The sequence below is a fragment of the Gallus gallus genome, chromosome 8 (genome assembly GCF_016699485.2).
Source record: "Gallus gallus isolate bGalGal1 chromosome 8, bGalGal1.mat.broiler.GRCg7b, whole genome shotgun sequence".
Classification (NCBI taxonomy): Eukaryota; Metazoa; Chordata; class Aves; order Galliformes; family Phasianidae; genus Gallus; species Gallus gallus.
In genome coordinates, this window is record NC_052539.1 from 28,407,495 (window position 1) to 28,434,053 (window position 26,559).

A 26,559-nucleotide genomic window follows, 5' to 3' on the forward strand; every position below is an offset into this window, starting at 1 on the left:
AATCTGTTCTCATCAATTTTTCCATCGTTTCCCAAGCATAACCCCTGGGAAACTTTCATTTCCCATCCTGAAGGCAGCAACCACGTAATGTAGTCAGTGCAGCATCCCCCAGTTGCCCCACGGCCATCCTGAGAGCAGTTCCCTCCTGTGGGAAGGCTGTGCTGCTTGTGCCAGCCACGTACCTGCTGGAGGCGCCTGGAGCGAGCCCAAAGGCACCGCTTTGAGCACCCACACTCACTGCCATCGCCTGAAGGGGTGGAATTTTACCCCATGCCCGGAGTCTTCCGGGGGAACAGAGCGGCGGGCGCTTGGAATAGGGAATACAGCAGCCGTGGAGGCGGGCACACAAACCTCGAGGCCGTGGCGGATCCCAAAGGAAAACCAAACAGTGGTGCAAATATGCTCCCATCCCACGCTCTGCATCCTCTCCAGCCCCAGGGCCGTATCCTTTGCAGCAGGAACTCAGCAGGCCCTACAGAAGCCAGGGAGGATCGGCGCTGCCAACGGCTGCTCCTAAAGCAGAGAGCTGCAGGACAAAAAGCCATTGGCATCGCAGCCCAAAGCGTCTGAAAAATGATGCGAGAGAATCATTCAGGTGAGCCACAGACCATAGAGTGGTTTGGTTGGAAGGGTCAAACGTTGGCCCAGCACCGCTCTGCACAGCCGCTGCCTGCAGTGAGAGCCAAAGGCAAGGAGCAGCCCCAGAGGGAGGGCTGTAGCTCTGCAGCCATTGACCAGGCCTGCAAAAACCACAACGTTGTATGTTTTATTTAAATTAACAAATCTACACGTTTTCCAGGTTGCTTAAAAGCATTCTGTAAAAAGTGAACTCAACCTACACACACACACACAAAAAAAAGGATATACTTTAATAAGACCCAGGGGCTATTTCTGAGACCTATGAGTAGGGCTTAGGAAGTAAGAAATAAAAAGGAGACACACACACACACACACACAGCTCACACGTACCCACACCCCATAAACGAGTTGTTAGTGTTTGACACAAAGTTTGGTTTTAAAGCTGCAATGCCCCGTTTGTAAAGAGCCTTTACAAAGATGCAGTGCTATACTACACTGTAAAAGAAACCACGGGCACGTCTATGGGAACAACATAAAGATCACATAAGAACCCAGCATAAGAAGAACATTAAAGTTGCAAAGTCGAGCGCTCAGCCGAGGGAGATGCAGGAGCCGGGGCTGCTCTGTGTGACAGATCTGCTGCCATACATCCTGCTCGCCCTGCCTAGCACTTGTGTCCTTCAGCACATGGCACATGGCACCCGTGCTGAAGGCCCCAGCGCTTGCACTGGGAGTACAGGAGCACCAGCATCCCAGCTCACAAAAACACAAACGTACCAAAACAGTTAGCGTTCCATTTCAAGTATCCAAACCCATCCAAGGGACTTCCGTGAGCAGCATTCAGCACTGCTGTGCTACGGAGATTTCAGCCATCCAGACACAGCAGCACGTGAGTGCCTTCACCCGGAGCGGGGCATCCAACGCCACGGCTCAGATCGGTGAGCACTGGGGCAGGAGCACACACCGCTCCTGCAGTCTGGTTTTCACATTCCCCTGTGTTTAACTAACAGCTGTGCAGCCCACTGATGGAGCAGAGATGTTCTTCTGGCACTTAAACACCACAGCCCACCCTCAGCCCCAGCTGCGTCTCATCCAAGTGGCACAGCACCGCTGTGGAGATGCAGGGGGAAACACAGACCTCAGACGTGGCTCAATATGATTGTAGATGGCTGAAAAAGGCAGCCATTAACGTTTTACTGGGCACTGTGGGGATGGGTCAGTGGTTGGATCTGATGAGCTTAGAGTTTTTCCAACCCTAATGATTCTATGACAAATAAGGCATTAACTCCAGGCCAGCCCGAGCCCTTGTTTGAGGTCGCACAGAAGGAGAAGAGCAGAAGTGCTTCGTGCTGCCCAACAAACACTGCTCGAGGTCAGGTCTGCCACCTCCCAGCACCTGAAGGTGCGACTTTGCGACGTTAATGCTTTTCTAGCAGATATTTATGTGCTCGAGAGTAACACAATATACACAGCCCTCCCCCCGGAAATAACTACACCATATTAAAGTTTACAAATGTTCTGCTCAGTGTCACTGCTCTGTGGAAATACACGAGCTGTGGTGCTCAAAAGGCAAGGTACGTCAGACACGGCTCCTGCAGGAGGGCATTGTGTCGTCCTGTGCCCGCCGCTGCACCCCACATCTCCGTGTCACTCCTGAGCCTCCTTGCGAGCCAGCTTGTAAACCTCTGTGGGGCCGTCCACGTGGGTGATGGTGGTGGTGAGCTGCAGCTCCTCCCCGCTGCTCACCCCCAGGTCACCTGCAAAACACAGCGATGCCGTCAGACGGTCCTCCAAGATCTGTTTTACTCACTCCGGGCTCTCAGGAATTACCTGAGCCATGGGCTATTCTACAGACACTGTGTCATGGGATTGGAACCAGGTGATCTTTAAGGCCCCTTTCAACCCCTGCCATTCTGTGCTTGTGTGAACACTTATCTGGGGCCATTACAGTGCCAGCACGTTGGCAGATGAAGATCTCAGTGCTGCTGAAGGTCACTGAAGGGCAAACAAGAGCACTGCCACTCTCTGCTTGCCCAAGTTTCTGTTCTCTTTACTTTGGAGCTATGTGGTTACAACTGGGCAACACCAAAGAGCACAAAAACCCAAGCTACAAGGTTTTAGACAGCTATGGCTGAATGCTTAAACCTACCTAGCCTAGTCAATAATTAAGATGTCTGCTGAAACAACACAGTGCTCTGAAGAAGAAGCCGACATTTGCACAACATTTCAGTGTGCTGAACGTGCAACTCTGGCAATAAAGATGCACAAAAAGCATCATCCACTTCACGTCCTTCTTCCAGTGTTTGCAAGCAGAGCACTCAGAGCCACTTACCATTCGACTGGTCCTCTCCATAGTTCTTGTGTGACGGCGCATACAGGAACATGAGTGCAAAGACGTAGAGGTTCCACATCCCGTAGATGCCGGTGAAGAAGGCACTGTTCACCTGTATTGTGATGTCCCCCCACTTCCAGTGGCCTTCTGTCACCTGCCCAGGAGAAAGCAGCCCGTTAGGTGAGTTAGCTGAGCTTTGAATCCATCCTGCTAAAATGCAGATTGGCTGCTACAGCTCCAACCCGGAGAAAAGCAACGAGCAAAGCGTCTGTTCCATGAGGCCAGGGCTCTAGATACACAGCAGTGCAGCTAGGCCAGAATTCTCTGCTTCAGCCCCCGTCTGCAAGGAGAAAACACTGCTTACAATGGGGCTGCATCAGGCTTTCTTTAGTTTATCACTCTTAAATGTGATCAAATCCCTCGCGTTCTGCAATATGTGGCTGCCACAGCTGATGTGTTCAGCAAAGGCTGCCACAAAAAGGGCAGTACCTCAGAGACGGCGACTTACATCTGAGAACATGAGACTTCCATAAACAGACCTTCTATACACGGGGAAGCAGCATGAATAATGCCAAGAGTTGATGTGCTGGGTGCCTCCTTGCTGCTTCTCTCTTATGAGGCCCAGGCTGGCTGCAGCAGCCCTCAACACGCAGGGATTTGTCAGGATTTACCCAACTATCACCAATGCCAATATTACATGGACCATTCACTCTGAAATGCTGTCTTGTCATTAAAGAAAAAGACACATGACAGTAGCATGCCTTCTCCTGATATGAAAACGACAGGACGTTCTGCTCCAAAGAGAAGCCACAGCAGCACAACCTTGCCTTCAGGGGAAGACAAAAGCTCACCTTGAAAGGAGTTGCTGGACAAGAGCCTCTGTGTTATACCTAAAGTCACTGATACTCAGCGATGAACCAAACCACCAACTGGCACTGATGAAGATTGCTACAGCCTAGCAGGTTTTTAAGAGCAAAATCCTTTGCTACTGTGTTTTCCAGTGGGACCCACCATGTACCCCAAAGCACAAGTAGTGCAGTGAAAGAACCTACTCCTACAGGGATAATTCTGTTGTGTTGGATGTACAAGGCTGTACACCCCTGCTCTCCTGAAGCTGCAAGCTGCTTATGCTTAGGAACAGCCATAAATGGCAGCTTTGAAACAGATGCAATCTTAAAAGCAAACTGTTACTTGAAGTAAACCATCAAAGTATATTTAAACAGCTACATAAGCTCATGCATACGGAGAGACTGCATCATAGCTCAGAATAAGTAGGTATATATCCTGCTAGAAACAACAGGGTTGTAAAGTCAGAGCCCGGAAAGACTGAATTCTGGCATTTCTTTGTGGGTATAGAAAGCCACCAGAGCCTTTCAATGCGAACAGAACATTTTTGCTCTTGCTGAGTCCTCAGAAACAGCTGATATTTCACAAAACACAGACCCTGCGAGCCAAGGGCCTCGGGGGAGGCTTCAGCCAAAGCAATTTCACGGCAGTGTTTCAAATACATGAAAACAATCTCTTAGAAAGCCACCCATTACCAGACGTGCCTATAAGGTGCACACCTGGCCCCTCTGAGCCTCGAGTGAGCCCACCCCGTCAGCCACTGGAGCCTCTGGGGGTGATATCCCCAACGCAGCTGGGTTCTGTCACGCTCACCTGGCTCACGATGAAGAAAATGACTGTCATGGCTGCACAAGCCAGGGTGATGAGCATCAGGAACTTGAACCGAAAGATCAGCCCCTGTTAGGAGAGAAATGTCACCGCTCACACGAACAGAACCCACAAAAACACGTCCTTGTTTTTAGCATGTAAAGGACACGGGGATAAAAAAAAAAAAAAAAGGAAGAAAGAAAGAAAAAAGAAAAAAAGGGTCCAACCCACGAAACCCCAAACCAAAACAACCTCCACCCACTCCTCTGTGCTCCATCCATGACAGCCAATATTCTCCGCTCCCCACACACGTCTGCATTCCTCCCCAATGCCCGGAGCGGGCCGTGCGTGTCCGGACAGCTCTTGCTTTCCATTACAGCTGCTTTTGGGATCGACTGACGAAGAGTTAACGTGGGAGAGGAGGCAGGGCAGGCTGAGCTATGGGCTCCATCCGCCACACAGCCTACCTGAGGGCTCCTGATATCTGTTAAGCAAAGACTGCAGAGAGCATTCAGGTCTTAGCAAGACAACGGGACGCTGCCCTGTGATGGCAGGGGTCTGCACGGGCCAATGCCCACCCAGAGCCTGCAGGAAGCTGCAGCAGTGCTGAACGCCTGCCAGAATTACAATTTGCATTCTTCTGCAATGCGAAAAGTAAGACGAAACTATTTAAGGCTCTCAGCTGGGAATCCTACCGTGTTCTGTATTTGCTTTTGCTAGTTCAGTTTTTGCTTGAAAAATATTTGTGTTTTTTAAACAACTTCTGGAATTTTGATGGTAATGTCTGCGTGTGCATAATTACTGGGCTATAGAGTAACAATAAATGACCATTAGTTTTACTTTCCCAGACCAGACTCGTGCTTGCCAGATGGTTCTACTTACAGCTCTGTAACACAAGCTAACATCCTCTGCCTCTTGCTAAAGGGAAAGATGGAAAAAACGCTAAATGTCTCGTGCAGATTCTTCCAAGTGCCATTTTCTATTTTTCATGTGCATTCCTGACCAGTGATAACCAACCTGCTGAAAGTTGACCGTGCTGTATGGAATGATGCTGTGACAGATGTTCATACAGCTGTGACAACAATAGGCTCTCTCAGCTCAAGCACCTGACGTGAGCTGCTCGTGCTGTGCAGCAGGTAAAGAGCTAGGACAGAAACAACATCCAGGGGCTGCAGAGGGGGGAAAATGAGCCGAATACATCCGATTTTGACCCCAGCGTGATAGTTTCCCTCCTGCACTTTGGTTAGGAAAGGACAACCCCATAAATCCGAATTCACACCATTAAAAAAACAGGTTGGTAATATTTTCCACTAAACATAATTAGCAACATCAGACAAGGAGAAACCAGGGAGCACTTCCATCGCTTGAAATGGGGGTATGGGCAATTGTATTCTATCCCCCAGCAGAGTTCAGCAGGCTGGGAGACAACCACCACTCAAAACCCAGAGCTGGCTTACATACCCTCCTGAGAGATAAAAACAGCCACAGCCAGAGACCCCAGGAAGGAAAAAGATGTGATGGCAGCCAAAGGGAACAAAAAGGCAGCTGGGAGATTTGAGCCGATAAGAAAGCCAGTGAGGATCAGACCTCCCCGCTGAGGCCTGCAGGGATGGCGAAGGTTTCAGAAGAGCCCTCAGGTGAAAAGGCCTTTAAAAACAAAGGCTCTGCGCAGCAAGGAGTGACTACCTCGTAATGCAGGCGGCGGGCCTTGCTCATTGCTGGCAGGCTGGACTGCTTTCCACTGATGTTTCTGAACACTTGGAAGACCATAAAACACAGGAAGAGAAAATAGAGGCACAAGCAAATTCCTGCGACTATAATGAAGGCCATCTGAGCGGCAGAGTTAAAAGAAAATGGCATGAAATAAGAGATTCACTTCCTCTAATGTGATCCCAGCGGTCATTATTAGCCTCCCAGCGGGAAGCCTGTGTTAACACCAGGACGGGGACCCCCTGTGCTGCCTCCTGGATCTCCATGTCCCCGAGCACAGCACCGGTCCCAGCATCTGGCACCAAACCTCCCACCACAGCTTCCTTGTCCACCATGGCACCCCGCAGTGCCCCAGCCCTGGCCAGCCAGGAGGAAGAAGGCCTCCTCCGGCTGCAGGTATCAGGCAGCAGCACCCACAGGGCAGGCCCACCTCCCTCAGCCACCAACACTGTGTGCTGGGCCTGCCCGGACCGGGTAGAAGGATACGGCCAGCTCTGTGCCAACCTCGGTGGTCCAGATGCTGTAGAAGGGGTTTTTCAGCTGCACTCCCCTGCAAAGAGAAGACACAGAGCTGTCATAGAGGCCAAGAGGCCCACAGAGAACCCCACATCTGCTCTGTGGCCTGCAGAGCAAGCCCCTGCTGCTTGTCCCTGTGGGGGAGGAGGACACAGGGGTGGGAAGCGCGTCCCTCTGGCCCTACAGGACAAGATGCACAGTTGTGAGGTGCCTAAAGGCCTCAGCATCTTCACTAGGGGCCTACTCCCCCCTCACGACACAGGGCTGCACATCCACCCCCGTGGGTCACGCTCCTTGCTCCCCAAGGCACCATGGACCCATGTGCTTCAAGGCAGCCACCAGCCTCTGCCCACTGCTCAGCGAAGGCTCCTGGGGCACGTGGCCGGAGGGCTGTGCCTCCTACCTCTCACACATGTCGAAGATGAAGAGGCAGAAGGAGCCAACAGCTATGGGTCCAACCTGCTTCCAGTACCCCGAGAGGCGGTTCCGCTCGTTCTGGTCCTAATCAAAGGTTGGGGAGGAGAAGTGAGGAAGAACAAGTTAGCCTGCAGTCCTCTCACCCGGAACAAGTCCCCAGAGCACCCTTTGCAATGCCCACCAAGGGATTCTGGCATTGCTATGGGGGGGCATGGAAACCACCCGCTGTTCTGTCGTACCCACCATCATGTGCTCCCCGCAGAAGATGATCCAAAACGACAGCAGCATGGCGTAGAAAATGCCTTGCCGAATGTCTCCAAAGAGCAGCATCCACGTCCAGTCAAACCCGATGGAAAACCACTCCACTGGGATGTTAATGAACGTCATGGAAATTCCCAGAGCAAAGATGACCCTGCAGGGACAGAAACACCAGCTCTTCCCTGTTTGCAAGGAGGGGACCCGGAGCCACAGAAGCCAGAGCTGTGCCCAGCAAGCGACGAGAAAACCCCACATTGTTTGGGTGGCAGCAGCAGATTTTCAAGGAGGGACTCGGGGGTTAACGTAACAGAAGAGAGATGCCGTGTGTGCCTACTGGTGGAAGGAGTGGGCAGGAGGGAGAAGAGACAGTTCCTGACTGCCAGCTGCTTGCCCTGCCCGGCACACCGACTGGCACTGCTCTGCATGGACCAACTTCGCCTCGGGGCCGCCCTTCCCAGCACAGTGCCCTCACTCACTTCTCCAGCAGGACAGGAGCGCGCGTCATCAGCGTGATCCGCCTCCAGTACCACACCATGATGATCAGAATGCTGGGCGTCAGGAAGGTCTTCATGGCAAACCACACTTTTGTAAAGCCTCCGTTTTGGTGGATACCCTGAGGAGAAACAAGGCGCGATGTGAACACGGGTTCTGATATCACGACTGCAATTCTGCTTACGGGAGCTGGCAGGGGAGGCATGAGTTTATCGTGCAAGCACACGCAGATGCAAGCACCCTTTGAAAGACGTGGTGTGGCCGAGGCAGGGAGGGAGCAGCTGCCTGCTCAGCACCCCGACCATCCGAGGCGGCCTCAGAAGTCCCGGAAACAAAAGCCAAAACCCACAGCTGAGGCATAAAGCGGTCAGAGAGGCACTTCTGACACAGCGTGGAAAAAAACGGGCGGAACGGCTCTCAGACAAGTAACAAGACACTCGAGGAGCTCAGTCACCACGGGTGGGAAAAGCAGGGGCCAAATTAATGCAGCTCTCCAGACACACGTCCTCCCACCGCCGTCTGCAGCCACCACCAGCAGCCGGCCGACCGCGGCGCAGGGGGCGGCTCACCACCAGGCGGATGTCCTTGATCTCCCCGATGCCCACATTAATGCCCTTCCTCTCGTTCACGGGCAGGCGGATGTTGATGAGGTAGTACTTGTGAGCCACGCTGCCGATCTCCATGAAGGGAAGGAAGTCGCAGTCGTAGTGACGGCCCTCGGACTCCAGGGTCTAAAGAAAGGATGGCAGGAGCACAGTCAGCGGCGTGCTGCACAGCGCACGGCCACGAGAGCCCAGCAGTGAACTTGGCTGGGAGCATCACTGAGACCACCTGCTCATTCCCAGCTTATCCTAAGGCCTGGGAGAGCCTGGGGACACGGCAGTCTGGGGACCTTTTTCCTTCAATTTTTTGGTCATTGAGTTGATAGCGTTTAACCTCAGACAGGTTCACGTTTCAGGCTCCTAAACCCAACTTCAAGTGAGCGCAGCCTCTCAAGATGAAAGACTGCTTTGGGACCCAAAGTCCCTCCACCAGCAAATACAGCTTGAGCCAAAACAAATCTGCAACCCCTCCCACATGCTTAAATTTGGAGTGTCTGAAGTCCTGTTTTACCAGCAGTTCTCCTCCGCACCATATATATATATATATACACACACACACTGTGCAGGTATGGCTCTATGGATGAGTATGGGTGTTGCTGGAGGTAGAGGTGATCTTCCTAGAGGGAGTATGAGACAGGAGAACAAGGCATAGGGCTGGAAAGCATGCTGAAGACACCAGATTGATCTGAGCACAGGAATTACAGTCTGCAGCATGCAAAGAAATACATAGTCAAACAAGATGCCCTGTTCTCACTGCTAGTTGTGCTCGTCACTCATAAGCTTCGTAGCTTTTATGCATAAGCTCTGTAGCTTGAGGCATTAAGTTATTTTCAGAAACTCCCACCCTGCCACATTCTGTGAGTGCTGCAGTATGTTTCTTTGCTCCCCCTGGATAACAAGGTTTTGTGCATCACAGAAGCACAAGACAGGATGGTCTAAATGCTGTAGAGCAGGGTGGGGTACACAGACTCCAAAGCCTCCGACTCTGCCTGCAGCTGCATCTGTGCACTGACCTCACAGCTCTCTTTCCTACTGTCTGACTTCATCTCTTATGTCACCAAACAGAACCAGATTGCATGTGGAGCTCATGTGATTTTTAAAGCTTTACAAGCTCGGAAGCTACAGATGAACAGTTCTACGGAACACCAGAAAGAAAAGGAAGAGAACGATGCCCACCGCTCCCCCACACCTCCCCACCTCCAGCACCATCAGAACACCTTACTTTTGGGGAGCCAAAGGTGCATTTCAGCTTCCTGATCTCTATTGCATGCGCTATTTCTTCCCAGTCATTAAACATGTCATCACGATACGCTAAGGACACATCCAGGGTAATTTCTGCATTCTCTTCTGCAAGAGAGAGGAAAACATGGAGATTCTCAGGAGTGGTCCAGAACACCACAAAGGCAGGAGAGCCTCTGCACGTTGAAAGGACCTACGGGGGGCACACAGTTACAAAGGAAGGACATTTTCGCATTCCAAACATCACAGTTCAAACGACCTTCACCAAAATATTTATCTCCACTATAGTAGAGATTTTTACCAGTCACGAAGCTCTGGCATCTTGCTGACATACCACGACATGGCTGTGCTATGGTTGTGGGCGAAGAGCATTACGTATTCATGCAGCATTAGGAGCAATAATCTGGAATCCAGACGGTTGCAGAGGCAGACAGGCAGCCAGCCAGCCATCAGCAGCCCTCACTGCGGGCTGGCAGGGGGACAGGAGGCTGGGCTGGCACACACTGCTGCTGCAGGTAGCACAGGGGTACAAACAGCTCCTTCCACAGCAGGACGTGGCAGACTGCAAGACAATATTTGCTTCCAGTTGACACTGAAGCAGCCTTTGCTTACAGAAGGCCACAAAAATAAGATGAACCATACAACTGTATGTGCTGCACATGGTTAGATGAACTGTATAAAGGAGAAACTATGCAACTAATGGCACACTTTGTTCATTTGGACGTGAGAACGTTGGTCATCCATCAGTGTTAACGCTGGGTTTCTGCTGGATGTAGATCACCTGCCATAAACATTAAGGCCCAGCACCTTAAATAAAAAGGCCTGGAATACGCTCCTTAACACGGGTGTTTTCTGCCAGAGATCTTAAGTGGAAGAATAAAGGGGTTGCAGTGATCCCTGGGTGGGGAGGGGGACATGGAGACCCTCCTGGAGAGTCACAATGCACCACAAGCACAGATCACTTAAAACTGCCCATAACTGCTCTCAGAAGGTAAACCAGGGTTCTTGGAGTGACATGAGAACATTACCCCAAGTACCTTACACACAGAACAAGGAAAAAAAAGTAAAATTGCAAAGTAGCTACGATGTCCTTGCTGGAAAAAGGAAAGGCTGCAGCCTCAGAAATGCCTCCTACAAATACCACGTAAATGAAGCCTTTCTACATCAGGATTTTGAGGTCCCCCCACCCCAGCACTGGCTGCTTTCTGCTTGCACAGAGGCACCAGCCTGCACATCAAACACACACACAGCTGATGCATGCAGGTGCAGAACCACGCAGCACGTTTATACTCTCCCATACCTGCAGGGAAAACTAGAGGGGCAAATAACGAATGAGGAGGGGAAGGTTCCTGGCTTTCATGTCTCTCCTGGACCTCTTCCTAGGAGGAATATGGTGCATACCTGCCTTTAAAAATGCTCTTGCTAGGATCTTGCTGCAAGGAGGAAACGGGGCCGGAACACTTACTGGGGGACTCCAAGCGAGTCAGCTCATGAAACTGAAAGAATTACAGCTGAAGTCTGCCAAGCAGCAACACAAACAGCTTAAAAACCCGAGGCAAGCCTGTACCAGCTCCACCAGATGTAAAATCCTCCTCTTTACCAGGCACGGCTCCAAGGGAAGGCTCTGAAAGAGGCACGCGTTCTGCAGCATGTGCGTGCTGCAACCTAACCTGCTTCCATCCATCAGCAGCCCCTCAGAGAGCTGCTGGAGCTCCATGTGCACTGCTGCTCGCCGTGCCAGGGCCCAAACGCTGCTCTTGCTGCAAGCTGCTCGCGCTCTCACTGCTGCTAATTGCTCACACTTGCAGGTCCCTGGGAACATGCAGCAACACACACACACACACACACACACGCACGCAGGGGGATGAGGAAGGTGTGCAAAGCTGTGGGCACCGACCAGAGCTTCCTGAATAAGGGCTGTGCGCAGGAATGGGCTGCAATGAAACATCAGCACTTGGGGAGCTCTGAAGTTCAGCACGGAATGCTCTGCTGCCCCCCAAAAATCTGGCCTTCATAACGCTGCAGGAGACCCTTTCGTGTCCACAAGGAACTTCGTGTATGAGATATGCACGTCCCATATGTTTGTCATCTTTTTCAGTCCCGTTTGTGTGGGGACCACGTGGTCACACACTCACCCAAAATGATGGGAAGGGGCGTGGATGGGATCGGTGGTTTCAGCTTGCTATTTATACAGCGTTTGGAGGTGGTTCTGTTAGGCCTTAATGTGGATGCAACTAGATTTTTCTGAGCATTTTTTTTTGCACACATGTGATCTATACCATCTCTGCTATCGAGCTCCTTCCCACAGGCACTGCTTGGGTTTCCATGAAACACGCATTTGCCGTCTCAGATCCGCTATTTAGAAGCCCAGTGAAAACAGATAAATGGGAACATAAGGTTGAACTTGGCCCAATTAAAAAGAACTGCAAACTCCGTTTCAGAAGCCATAAAACCAACTGGAATGCTTGGGACTAAATCCAACAAAAACAGCTTTCGTTATTTCATCTCTGTAATCCAAGTGCTGCTGCTGCCATTGAGGATGAAAAGCAGACAGCAGAAAATATACACCAGCGTATGCTTGCAAAGTACTGAGTTACCATCCATGCCCAAATTTCCATCATTCTCTACGCTGGGGTAACATCTCCCCTTAGAATAGAGTTTGGTGTGAAGACCCTCCAGGGGATCAACACATCTCTGTAGGGGAACAGCCAAGGACAACGACTTGCTGTTGGGCTGAAACCAAATAAGGAAGAGTCCCTGTTGCTGTACTCCACTCTTCCATAGAGGTCTCCACCTCCAGGCACCTTCGACCCCATCACACAAACCCATATGGGACAGTTCTGGGACCAGAAAGCGTGAGAGCAGCCACATCCCCGGTCAGTGGTACGTGTTTAAAAAGCATTACTGCCTTCCCGACAGATAAGCAAACAATTTGTTATTTTGTGGAGAACAAAAAAATAGAAGTGAATTCAGGCTGAGAACAGAGCCAGAACAGCAGGGACAGAGTGCAGTGTTTTAATTATTCAAGGCTGAGGCACAGCAGGAGGGGAAGAACCGCCCGAGGAAGGAGGAGGACAAGCTGGCAGGATCCTGCGCTCCGCCTTGCGGATGCAAAGGCATTCAAGGAAAGTCACTGCTTGGTTCCTCCATGCGTGCCCAACAAGATCCTCCAGAAATTCCCAAAACAAAAGGTATGAATATGCAGACAGAAATCTGCCCTTATCCAGCACCAGAAGCCAGAGCTGTGCAGTCAGACCTGGTGCAGAGCAAAGCCTCAGCAATCCTGGCCAGCACAGAGCACAGAGATAGCGCCTGGGTCATCCGCAGCCCGGCAAACCAGCTCTGTGCGGGCAGCAGAGCGACAGCCTCACCAGCATCACAGGTTTGTCTGAACACACTTACCAAGTTTGTCTGCGTTCATTTTGTGATGCGTCTGGTTGGTCGTGCTACCTGTGTGTCCCAGGGATGGCCAACCATGAGAAGATGCCATCCCATGGGGGCTCCCAGCCCAGAGATCTGACACCCCCACCACAGGGCTGTCAGGAAACACCTCATCCCCAAAGAGCGCTCAGCACCACACAGCTGCCCAGGGTTTGGGGTCAGCATCCCTGGGGGTATCAGAGCCGTGGGGATGTGGCACTGAGGGACGTGAGGGGTGGGTTGGGCATCTTTGAGGCCTTTTCCAATGTAACTGGTTCTACGAGTGGGTATGGGGCTGCTTTGTGCCTCTGGTGCTCTCAGCACTGCCAGAGTTTCGGTGCATTTTAGTGCTGGCTGTTCAGTACCCAAAACTCCTCCAGGATTCCCTCTAGCACAGTATCCACTCAGGGTATCTTCCCTCCCATTACAACAGTCTAAAAATAGAGAAGCTGTCTGGGAGACAGCTGTGTGCCAGCTGCGTGCTGATCCAGCTATCTGGGAAGAGGCTCATGTAAGCAAACAGAAGAAACTTCACAATTATTTGCATTATGTTTCCACACTTCACTAACTCCAAAATGACAAAACCGACCCGAGCCCCACATCACGCAGACTGGAGCAGGAGCACACAGCTGTGCACATGCTCCTCCTAAAGCAAAGCAGCCAGAAGTCTCTCACTTATTAATATTTTAAGTTCACTGGATATAAAAAGAGGTAAACATCTTCCTGGAGACAGAACACTTGTAGAAGACCGTCCACACTGTTCTGCCCCCTGATAAATACAGGTGCCCATAGCTAACACCCAGCTCGGAGCAGGGCTGGGCTCCCCATTAAGTGCAAACAGCCCCAGCCTGTGGCTGTGCAGGTCAGAAAATGAGGCAGAAATAAATCTGCCACGTGCACAGCAGCACCATCCTGCATCACTGGGAAAGGAGAGGTGAGGTGGTCCTGCCTGCTCTTCAGGGCCAGCTCCAGTTGTAGTTAAATGAAGCTCTTGAAGCCAAGTTAGCAGCGAGGTTCAGATTATTTTAGGTTAAGGAGCTCCTTGCTTTTTTCCTCTTTTAAATCTGTTCCAACACAGTTTAGCAGGCAAGAAGTGCTATTCGCTGGTTTTGGAGGCTTCGCACTTCATTTGCATCTAACTTCAGATTGACAAAAAGGGGGAAAAGCAGCATTTCTAAGCTTTCCACGGCCAATGAAAGGAAACCTTCAGGACGTGCCAGTAAGCTCACACAATGCAGAGTATGGGCACGCCTCTCTCCAAACACTTCTCCCAACCTGGGAGCTCCAGCAGAGCCCCCTGCACTGGGGACTGGGACAGCCCACCCCAAAGCTTTGCTCTTACTAACCCGACCGGCCATTCTGCTCCTAATCTCAGCTCCCAGCCTTGAAGGAGTTGCTCACCGAGCAGCTGAAGTAAGAAGAGGAAGGAAAGGCTCTGCAATTGCAGGAGAAACGACTGTCAAAAGCTCGTTTAGCATTTTAAGAGCCCGCCCCAGGTGCTCGGCCAGGTGTTTATTCCAGCTCAGTGCTCCCAGCCTGAGAACAGGGATGGCTCCGTGCAGCAGCCCGGTGAAGCCCGGGAAGTGAGGAAGGCACAAAGCTTCTCTATATGTTAGAGATGATTACAGGGTTAAGAGTACGTGCACGCTTTAGAAAGCCCCGTTTTTAACCTCTCTTGGTGACCATAAGTTACACAGCTGCTCCAGCCAAACAGCTGCCAGGGCCCCAGTTCAGACCAGTCTGAGAGGCAAATTGTTTGTTTGCTGTCAGGCTGTACTTGTTAAGAGAGGGATTTTCCACAGCTTCAGAACACACAGACACACCTACAGCTGTCTTCTGGTAAGGGGCAGAGCAGACTGCCCTGCTGCTCCTCACTGCTCTGCAGCTTCTCTGCAGGTTTGTTTTGTGTGTGTGTGCACTTCACCTTCTCCCAGGCACAGGGCAAAGCCCAGTAAGTCAGCTTCTCCCATGGCTCCCACACCTGTATGGTTTGGCCATTTCATTTGGACCCCCATAACTTCAAGGTGAACTGCTTTGCATCCACATTTCCCAAATCCAACCAGAGCACAAACGAATCCCAGCACCTGACAGAACCTCTTTTGTGTTCATTAAACATTTGGAAGTTGTACGGAGGGCCACGGTTTGGTGGGGAAATGCTGATGGTAGGTGGGTGGTCGGAGTGGATGATCTCAGAGGTCTTTTCCAGCCTCAGTGATTCCATGACTATATAACTGGAGGCAAACATTGCCCCCACAGGAACTTGATCTACTGCAAGCTAGTGCTGGGCACTCCTCAACTGGAACTACCTGGGAAAACAACAAGAAACCCAGGAGTGCATGCAATGAAAGCACATTGCTGAATTTAAACCAGGGTAGGCCTTAATTTTACACAGTCTGAGAGCAATAGGGTAAGGGGGAATGGTTTTAAACTAAAAGAAGGGGGATTGCATTAGATATTACAGGAAAGTTCTTCCCTCAGAAGGCAGTGAGGCCCCGGCACTGCTGCCCGGAGCTGTGGGTGCCCCATCCCTGAAGGCACCCAAGGCCATGGAAGGGCCCACACTGTCACATCTCATCACCACCCCTCACCCTTCTGCATCATCTCCCCGCATTTGGGCACACAGCAATTAGCACACTGCACAAAGGCAACGTGAAGCTGATGCTGGGAAACCTATGCACAGGGTGCAACTTACTCAGGTCATTGTCCATCTTGAAGGCAATGTCCAGCTGCATGATGAAGAGCATGAACTGGAACCAGGGGCTCATCTCCTTGCTGGGGAGAGGGATGTGCACAGCGAAGACGATGTCGTTGGCCTCGATCTGCCTGCTGACCGCCTCATCAAAGTCCTTGAGCTTCTCACAGTGGTTGGGTCCCCAGGGCATCAGCCACTTGGTCTTGTGGTGGTTTTTCCTTACATCGATGCACTTCACTGACATGTAAGGAACAGCCGTAGTGGGGCTGGGAGCTGCAAGTGAAAGAATGGTGCTTTTAGGATCTTTAAGCATCCCGCGAAATGCTTTCCCCACCAAAACATGCAGCTCCCTTTTTCAGCTATTTGAAGGCAACTCAAAACAAACGCACCAAGTGATCTTCCTTCACAACTCCTTGACCCTGCCGTTAGTTAACCCTATTATGTCTGCAGGTGTATTCCTGACTTTGTAGAGGGATCCAATCAGAATGTAGCCAAAGCAATGGGAATCCACCAAGACTGCTCCTAGAGGTGCCCTGCCCCACCAGCAGGGGAGCAGGGTGCTCAGCTGGCACCATGCATGGGCACAGGGCACCCATCCACCTTGTGTCAGGTGGAGGACCAACACCCCACATCAGATGGCTACACAGCAGGCAATCAGCCTGCTCTGGCTTCACACCCGGGAGGAAGTGGTTGGAAATGCAGAGCACAAACAGGGATAAAAGCAGGAGAGAAAGGCATTCAGCCTTCAGCCAGTCCTCCACTACTGAATGCCAGCACAAACACCTTCACATCTCCCTAAGAGAAAGCTTTAAAAGACTGAAATGTGTTTTCTAACACAGTTCTGCCCCACAAAGCCTTTATGAGAAGGCAGTCCTGCCTTGCTTCTGTCACCCTTTGTAAATCAGTGTTTCAGTGCTACCTGCATGCACTGCAGAACTGATGAGCTCTGACTGCAGCCGATGCGACCTGGAGGTGCCAGCAGTCAGAGCTCAGTGACAGTTCTGCCCCTCACGGCCCTCGGTCACAAGGAGCAGCACAAGTGTGCTCAGCACGCCATGCATCCTGCTGCCAGGGAAACAGAGCCGTCTTATTTTCCAAAGTATTATTCATGAAGCATCATGACATGCTCTCATTAACTTCTTCCAGGTTCACAGGCTTTGGAAAGCAGAAGGAACAGGTCAACTCTTCTTAAGCTGTTAAAGAGTTTTATTTATTTCTACAAACTTCTGAGTCTGACCAAACCTGTCCTATTCTTTTTGAACGGAACACAGAGCAAGTTAGAAAGATAAGTGCAAATTCGATAACGTTAAGAGTGCTCCAGTGAAAGATGAGGAGCACCAAAGCTTTCCTGCACCATGAATTAAAGCAGGAGGAGCACGCAGAGCAGCAGACAACTGGATGTCAACAGCTGCAGGGAAGAAGGGAGCTGGGGAGGCGGGGTATGGTCTGCACCCAGCCGGCCCATGGGCTCCACAGCACAATGTTCTCCTGCCGTGGCTCAGTGCAGAACCTGGTAGCAGTGCCTAAAACTGCAGTTGTGAGCAAGCACCAAGAATGTTGCTGAGAAATAAGCCAGGCAGTCAGGCCAAGCCCTCTCAGAGCTTCTTAACCTCATAAGATCTGCGTGATTTAGAAGTAGGCATTGCTGAATTAAGAGAGAGTTACTTCTGCAGGGCAGGCTCACGTTTCCCGCTCTGATGCAGCTCATTACAGCCATAAATACACGTTTTCATCACAGGCTGATTACAGTTCTAAAGGCCTGGAGTGCTAACATAAGAGCCCCCTGCCAAAGTTACAGCTTGGAGGAGCAAGAGACAATTCCTATACATTCCTCTCGTCGGGATCCACGCACCAAACAAACGTCAGTGCTTGGCTTGGGTTCCTCCTCTGGCTCCATTCCCATTAAATGCAAGCAAGTGTCGAACCGAGTGGGGAAAAAACGCTTTGGGAAACTGCAGCCAAGTCAACTAACAGCATTACAAAGTGCTATGCAAAACAAAGCGAGCAGCAGGGGGTTGCAGCCGGCAGCGGTGCCAAGCGGGCTGCCTTCAGCCGCTCCGTGGGCTGCCAGGTTGGTTGGCGCAGTCCGACGCATTGTGTGATATGTGCCCGCCCAGAAATAGTGCCATGGCAGTTCTTGCTCAGCGGTAGATAAGCCCCAGCCGTGCTCCTGCTCCTGATGAGAAGCCAGGCCCTTCCCCAGCTGCAAGGCAGGAGGCAGCCTCCGCCCTCTGGGGCTGCTGGGACCCATGGGAGCCCCAAGGGCATCCCTGCTCTGTGGCTGGGGCCGCTCCATGGGTGCTGAGGAACCTTCCAGGCCATTGTCTATGAGAAGATCTGCATGCTCAAGCTGGCCTTACCCTGTCCGCAGGACAAAGCGGACACGAAAAAGGATACAGGAAATCAGAAACCAAATTGCTTCCAGCTTTGAATGATCCCAAACTGCTCAGCCTTGTGTTGAATCACAGCTCATGATTCATCTGGGACTCAGAAGATGGCGAGGTTACACAAATGCTTCAAAGAAGAGGAGCTGAAGGAGGCATCTCAGCAGACTTTGCATCCACTGACAGCAGTGGTCGGAGCAGTCACAGATCCTGGGAGCTGATTCAGCACGGCGTTTCATCAGCGCTGGCTGCCGTCCCATTGCCAAACACTGAGGATTTTTTTTCTCCTCCATCTCAAGTGGAATCAAAATTCTTCCACTTCCCATAGACTACACAGCGCAGGAGGGAGCACCCGTGGCACAGCTGGGACCTCTCAGCTCACCAGCCCTGCATCCAGCCCTGCCTTCCGCTTCCACCCCCACACTGCTTGGAATGGAGCATCCCATCCCATCCCATCCCACCCCACCCCACCCCAGGGGAGCAGTGGCAGCGATGTGCCCAGCAGGGACAGGGGCACGTGGGCTGCAGGTGCCTCGCACTGCTCAGCCCAGGGGTAGATTCAGTGAAACAAACAGATCTTTTTCATTTCTTTTGCAAAACTTTTAGTTCAGAGACAGCCGTCCCAGCTTGGCTGCTTCAAAAGGCGAGTGCCCATTCCCTCCCTGGCCAAGAGCACAATTAATTAATGACGGAATCCTACCCTCAATTCTGGCTTTGTATAAAGCTGTACTTATCAAAGCCTCACATTACAGAACTGTGCTTCCTTGGCCAGCCCGTTAAAGACGAACGCAACGAACCCTCAAACAAACCTGTCCTTCCTCCCTAGCCCTGCAAACAGGGCGCTCAGCCCACGCAGCACAGCAGCATCCTCATCTCCCACACGTCCTTACCTCCGGGATATGCATTTCGCACCTTCTCATCTAGAGCACCTACAGCATTCCCAATTAACCACTGACCCTTGCTCTCGCACCATAAACAAGCCCTTTGCAAAATCTCAATTGCATTGTGTCTACATTGATTAAAGCTTGAATCCCACTGACCTCATGCGGTGTTAACTTCTCCCATGCACCGGGAGCATTCTGCTTTTCTACTCAATTACCCCCTTCTGTGCAGAGCCATCACTACCCAATGAGCACACACAATGGGCTTCTGCTTCATTACACTAACCAACAGCAGGATAGGAATAAACAAGCTAATTAATCATCCAACAGACCGAGGTTTTCCAGCTAGAGCGGTGAGAACCCGAATAACGTTATATTTACTTATAAGTACGCGTTTATCACAGCACTGAAGTTCGCTGCCCCCCTCTTTGCTAACCTTCCCGTTACCAACTCGGTGTCAGTGACCGACCACTACAGAAATGTGTCCATTCCTCCCCTTTAACGCTGGCTGCTGCTTTTACAACCCTACACAGAAGTCATTGTTCTTAAGACTGATGGCAGATCTCGCATACAGAATCGCTGTCGATCGAAATAAGCTAATGGATCTCTAAAGCAAACCAAAGGAAACCTCAATACTGCTGTCCCAAAATCGGGTTCTTAGTTCCCCACCGATTTACCTCGAGTCACCAACTCACTATTGCTTTACAGCATCCGTTAAGCCACCGTGCTATGCGAGAAGCCCCTCGCCCTCGTGAAAAGCATTTCTTTTTTGTGAGATTTAATCTTCTTTTGCTCCACTGCTACTGAAGCTGCAGCTGCCTTTCTGTCAGAAGCAGTGCAGGTGAGGCTCACAACAGGGAAATCCATTCCACTCCCCGTAAAGAGGGAGCGGGCGGCTGCAGAGGGGCGCCAGCTGTGCACAGTCACAGCAGTGCTGGTGCAGCCCTGCAGCTGGGCACCGCCGGCTCTGCCTTCCCCAGCACCTCTCTCACTGCTGGGCTGTAGGAATGAGCCTGCCCGAGCAAACGCAGCCCGGCTGTGAGTATTCCCAACCCACGCCCGCATTCTGCGCCCAGGATCCCTGCACCCTCCTGCAGGAAGAAGCTGCGGGTGCCCCTTCGGAGCAGGAGGAGCCGTGAGCTGATTGTCAGAGCTGCAGCCGGCAGACACACAGCCCCCACGGCGACAGTCGGGGCCGGAGCTGGCACAGAGGTGCCGTGCACGCCCCTTCCTCCTTCCCAGGCACCCTGCACGACTGACGCCCGGACTTCAAAGGCCGGGCTGTTACCTGCTGCAGAGCAGACTTCCTGCCGAGTGGTTATCCCTGCAGGGCAGCCCGCCCGCCGATAAAGCCAAGTGCGGGCAGCACCAAACCGAGGTGCAGGAGCAGCTCCTGCTGCACATAAGCCGTGAGGGACAGCATTTCTCTGACACGGCTCTCCCCGGAGAGCTTCGGTTTGAAAGTGATGCAACTGTGAGAACAGTGGGGAAAAAATAAAATAGAGAAAACAAAATAGAGATCAGCCCAAAGGATTTACAGCCCTGACAGCCCTCTCCTCCAGGCCCCAGCACGGCCCTCTGCCTGGGAACTGCCGATTCCTGGCACATTTGCCCATCCTGTTACAGTTGCAGCTCTCACAAAGAGGAATCGGGCAACGATGACCTTTCACGTCTGCTCTCCACCGCTCGCAGAGCTCTGCCAAGGCTGCAGCGCCAGGAATGCACTGCACAGGGCACAGCATTGGCATTCATGGCCATGGTGCAGCACTGTGCCGGGGGGCTGAGGTGGGTCTGTGGGGTGGGGGGGGCTGAGGGCTGCCATAGAATCACAGAAAGGCCTGGGTTGAAAAGGCCCACAGTGCTCATCAGTTCCAACCCCCTGCTATGTGCAGGGTCGCCAACCAGCAGCCCAGGCTGCCCAGAGCCACATCCAGCCTGGCCTTGAATGCCTGCAGGGATGGGGCATCCACAGCCTCCTTGGGCAACCTGGGAACAGTGCGTCACCACCCTCTGGGTGAAAAACCTCCTCCTCATATCCAACCTAAACCTCCCCTGTCTCAGTTTAAAACCATCCCCCCTTGTCCTATAACTGTCCACCCTCACAAACAGCCATTCCCCCTCCTGTTCAAACATTCCCTGTCCCGGTATGCCTGGGGTGGGCCCTGCCGCCTCCTCCCCCCACCCCAGCCCAAGGAAGGTAATGAAATCCCGGGCAAGGAAATGAAATCCTGGAACCTCACTGCTCAGGAGCCAAACCCGACACGCAGATAATGAGCCGGGATTGTTGATAGCTGCTCAGCCATTTGCACTCATGACTCATTATCTCTCTGGGCAAGACACACGAGCAGGAGTTGTTTTGACTGGAGCCAATAAAACTCCGTTTTTTTCCCCCCCTCAGCCTTAAAGCAAGAGAAGGAAGCAGCAGAGCCGCTCGCTCCCAAACGCATCCCCTAATCCCAGCCAGGAAATAAACGCCTTCACCTCTCCAGCCAGTTACATCTGTAGAATGCATGGTCAGCTGCAGGGCTGTCGTATCCACTGCTGAGTGCTGGTACACAAAGCCAGCTCGGGAACAGGAAGGAGGTAATCCTGACCGTCCTGAGGCACTCTGCAGTGCTGGGAGGAACCGCCTCCAAGCGGGTTACTGAGCAGCTGCCCAAGGAGGGCTCTGGGGGCAGCTTCATCCATGGGGAGTGGCAAAGAAACAGCCCTATAAAATCCCCCCTTCTGGCACTTCTCATGCCTGAGCTCCCATAGGTGCTGCAGGAGCTCTGCTCTGTGAGTTATGACTCCCACATGCCTTCATCTCATGCTTTGCCGATGCACATTTCTAAGCAAAAACCCATAGGGATGCCGACTGAAGTTGTGCATCCCATCAAAAGTGCCAGCAGAAATACGTTGGAGTTTAATAAAGCTCGCATAAACAGTTTGTTGTTCACAAACTCCACCAAGGAGCAGCACTGGCAGCAAACACAGCTCCAGGGGAACGAAGCTTTCTGGCCATATCAGGTATGGATGTGTCGCATTTGTGTATTTTCTACTTGCAAAATAATCTGTTAAAATAGAGCACTTAGTCATTGTTTTGAAACATGACCTAACTCCCTGCTAGAGGAACGGCCGAGCTCGCTTTGTAGCTGCACTCCCGTTGTGTACATATTTTGGTTTGTCTAGACCTGAACTAACTAAAATAACCGGATTCTTGTCTGTTTGGCGTGCTGGATCAAACCAGACCGGGTCACTATTTCAGTGGCACCTCAGCTCTCATCCCCCCCCATGCACTACAGGAGCAGCATTACTCACAGCCCTGCCCCGAGGCTGCCAGCAGCTGTCCCAGCACCGTCCAGGAGGGCTCGGGGGCACTTTGCAGAACAGCCACCGACGCAGTCTGGGTGATGCATTAGCACAGTTCTCCCTGCTAAAGACTCAAAGTGGGGGTTTCCTGCAATAGAAGGTCTGCCATAACAACCCCCTAGGACCCGCCAGCAGGCAGAAGGTGCCCCCGTATGACCAACACAAAGTCACCCTTGGTCTGAGAAAGGCATTGAGCCCTGAGCCACTGCCACACTGCCCGCAGCTCGGCACATGAGAGGCATGTACGGTGTATGCGTGGCAGATCCAAGCTCTGTTCAGGTTCATTGGGCTCTCCAGATGAAACGAAGAGATCTCTTTAGCCCATGCAATCCTGAACACAAATACATCTGCTCATCACACCTGTTCCCAGATGAAGACAGACGCAGAGCCTTTAGTAGGTTTGCTTTGTATGCACAACTTATGCTCTGTGAACTTGGAGAGCCCTGCTGCAAAACCCTTCTAGGAACAAAGGCACCCTTATGAACACGGAGCACGGCTTCTCTGCACAACACGGGCCAAGAAACCATGTCCAATGAATCAGCACCGGGTTCAGCAACCCGCATCCCAACCAGCTCCATCCAACCCAGCTCCTGCAGGAGAAAAGGGCAGAAAACCCAACCCTGGTGCTGTTCAGAGCGGGTTTGGGCCCACAGGAGCAGAAAACTCTGCTTCTAGCCTAATGCTGCCATGGGCTGCTTTGTGATTGAGCAAGAGAAGGATGGAAGCAAAGTTTTGTGAATCACACTTAGCAGAATTTCTCCGGCTCCTACTGAGCAGCTCACGGGGGTAGGAACGCAGAGCGCCGGCAGAACAATGGACGTGCCCTCGGAACGCCGGCTGCCGCTATTTCTTCGGCTCCTCTGAAACGAAGATCGCTGCAGGAACGTTCCACCCGCGCTCCCCTCAACAAAAAGGGCGACGCGCGTCAGCCCCGGAGCGCACGGAGGCGGCCACGGGACCCCGCGGGCCGCAGCGCTGGGAGAGCCCGGGCCGAACCCCGAGAGGAGGGGCGGGGGGGGGGGGGGAGGCCCGCTGCGCTGCCGCCCGGAGCCATCCCCGCCGCTGCGCCTTCGAGTACCACCGCCAGCCCCGGGGCCGCCCCCCGCCCGCCCTCCTCCATCTTTCCACCTCCATTCCCAGCGTTCTCCGACGCCGCCGCCGCGCCGCGCCCTCCGGGTTCGGTGCTCAGCCCCGGGACAGGCGGCCCCCCCGACCCCCCCCGCTTTCCGTATTACTGTTAGCATCGCTTTCCGCCCGGCGGGCGCTGCCGCAGGCAGGAAGGCTCCCTCCTCCCGCGGCCCGGAGATGGGGAGGCGGTGAGGAAAGAGGGAGAGCAGAATTAACGATTGAGGAAAAAAAAAAAAAAAAAAAAAAGGATGGGGATGAAAAAAAAAATAAAGAGGGAAAAAAGGGAAAGAGCAGCGACTGCACGTTGAGCCGCAGCGCCCCGCGGCACCGGTCGCCATGCTGCCGGTTCCCTGCCTCCCTCCCTCCGGGCGCACGCCGCAAGCAGGCCGGGCAAACTTTTCTCCGGCCCTTCTCCTCCGCACGGCAGCCCGGAGCGCACAAAGGGGCGCGCGGAGCTCCGCTCGCGTACCGACAACGCCGCGCTACGGAGCTCATGGGGGCGCGGCGCCGACACCGGAACGAGCGCCGGCACCGCGGCGGGGGGAGAAAGTTTGGCCCGGCGGCACTCACCGATCAGCCCTCCCACCAGAAAGGCGATCACTTGGAACACCAGCAGGATCCCGCCGACGATGCACAGCTTTCGGGTGCTCATGTTCTCGATGATGGCCCCGGCCATGGTGGCGGCGGGGCCGGGCCGGGCGCGGCACTGATTGCCGGCGGGGCCGTGCGGCCGTGATTGTGGCGGGGCGGGCGCGGCGGGCGGCTTTAAGGAGCGGGGAAACGCATCACGTGGCGCCGCCCCCCCGCCCCTCCCCGGCCCCGCGCCGCCGCCCCGCCCGGCCCGGCCCCGCGCCGCTCGTGCTGCGGGCGCAGGGGGTGCGCCGTCCCCGGGCCGGCCGAGGACCGCGTGGCCTTCGGAGGGCCCCCCGACTCGAGCGGCCGCGCGACGCTCTGGAACGCGGCGCCGCGCTGGGGCACGCGACCCTCAGCGCCCGGACCCGCATCCCGGTCGCGCATCCCGCTCTCGCTCCGCTGTCCCCGGGCCGCTTTGTCCTCCTCGCCCCGGCGGCCCCTCCCGGCCCCGCCGCCCTCCGAACCTCGGAGCGGGGCTGCGCGCGCGCGGGGCTGCGGGTGCCGCTCTGCCCCCCGGCCGGGCGCGTCCCCGTGCGTGCCCGTAAGAACGAGCTCGTTCCGCTGCCGCCATCTGCTTTGCGGCATTGGTGCCTCGCAGCTGCCGGTGGGGCGCCGCAAGGATCTGCGCCACGCCGCCGTCAGACTTAGGATGAAGAACGTTGCCTCAGGCAGAGGGTTTGGATTTCGGGTGGTCCCACGTGGAGCCGGGACGGCCTTTGTGGGTTATTACCGAAGCGGGATGCGCTGTGGCTCTGTGTAGGACTGGGGCTGCGGGGAGTGGCTGAAAACTCCTCGAGGACAAACACGGCACAAAGGGATGCCATCACTGACAAAAAATGGGCAGGAATCATAGAACCGTTTAGGCTGGAGAAGCTCTGAGATCCCCAACCCAACCCATCCTGCCGTGCCCGCTGACCGTGTGCCTCCACCTGCACACAATATGAAGGGCAGGTCAAATATTTAGGGGGCGCAACAAATAATGACCTGAAGCAAATAGTCAGTAAGAAGGAAAAAAAAAATAGAAGAAACACATATGAAAAAAAACCAACCCCAAACCAACGGTCCGCACAGCCAGGAAAGGAGCAGTGCTGGCAGTGCAATCCGGCCGCCCTCCACCCAACCCTGGGCTCCCAGCACCATGCCCACGTGTGGGATGCAGCTCTATATGGGTGCTTATCCACACTGCCCAGCACCACAGCAGCTCTGTGCACCGCAAGAGGCAGAGCACAGTGACAGCAAACGCTTCTGGTCGTAGCGTTGCACGGTAGAGAAGCAGAGTGCAAACCCCGCCTCGAAGGGAAAGGCTGCAGCAACCCATGCCTGACCCCTGCCCAACCACCTCACGGATGCACTGCTGGAGGCCAACAGCAGCGCAGCATTTTGGGTGATGGCACGGAATGTGACACTGCCAAGCCCAAGATCCAATCGAAGGGGACAGCAGAAGCCATCCCCCATGGCTGTGCTGGTTTTCCAGCACCATGGCTCTGGTTGACCTCGGACCACCAAATGCCATCACGCTGCTGCTGCTGGTTTCTACTTCTGCAGCTTCTTCCTGATTTGCAGAGCTAACCAATCCTTCTCTCCCTCCATGAGCTAATGATCCCACTGGGCTGTAGGCATTAGGAATCAGTTCAGGCATTCCATGACAGTGGGACGGTTCAATCTTCTCGAACACCACAAGTTCAACCGTGTCAGCTTTGTTTTGGCTTTACTTTTACATTACAGCTATGACTTCACTGTTTAAAAATAGCTCTTAATGCACACGTGCTTTGTGCCCGCTATGAACGCAGTGGGATCACTGACGCAGATGTGCTTCCAAGACCAAAGGCTGGCAGTGGATATTGGGCAAGGCAATGGCAGTGGCCCTGCTTCTCACTGCTCACAACTGCTCCTGTGGGCGATGTGTGCTCTTGGTCTCTTGCAGATGGTAGCATGGAACATTTTCTCAGGGAACAGGAAGAGGGTGTTGTGTGTTATTTCCAGTTCACGGATGGGAAGAGAAATGTTATCTTTGTAAGAAAACCCTATTCTATGGCTGGTAGTGCAGCACCCATCTAAAAAGGAAGTGCTGGTAGGGAGGGCTCATACCAACGAGCTGGCAGAGATCCATGGCCTGCAACTGCCCACTGCTCAGGGATCGGGGCAAACCAACAGCTGTGCACCACTCCATCCCAAGCCCTGCCTGCCCTATAAATATCCAGCAGAATTCCCAGCCCACGGGGTAGGTCTGTGCTAAGCATGCACCCGCCTGTAGGAACAGGAATCAGCGTCT

At 53.3% G+C, this 26,559-nt stretch overlaps 1 protein-coding gene across 2 annotated transcripts; it reads right to left on the bottom strand.

Moving 5' to 3' along the window:
* Positions 1-747: 747 nt before the first annotated feature.
* WLS (wntless Wnt ligand secretion mediator) lies at positions 748-24,394 on the bottom strand. Of its 2 annotated transcripts, none has more exons than NM_001031294.2 (12): positions 24,225-24,394; positions 15,911-16,183; positions 9,782-9,906; positions 8,527-8,688; positions 7,942-8,078; positions 7,451-7,619; positions 7,194-7,291; positions 6,761-6,824; positions 6,251-6,394; positions 4,571-4,654; positions 2,912-3,065; positions 748-2,336 (listed from the first exon to the last, which is right to left on the bottom strand). In NM_001031294.2, the coding sequence occupies exons 1-12, from the start codon at positions 24,328-24,330 to the stop codon at positions 2,227-2,229; spliced, it is 1,626 nt and encodes a 541-aa protein (NP_001026465.2). In that variant the 5' UTR covers positions 24,331-24,394; the 3' UTR covers positions 748-2,226. The 2 variants fall into 2 exon arrangements, with proteins under 2 accessions (NP_001026465.2, XP_046800498.1); XM_046944542.1 differs by having other exon boundaries at positions 21,657-24,227.
* Positions 24,395-26,559: the final 2,165 nt, after the last annotated feature.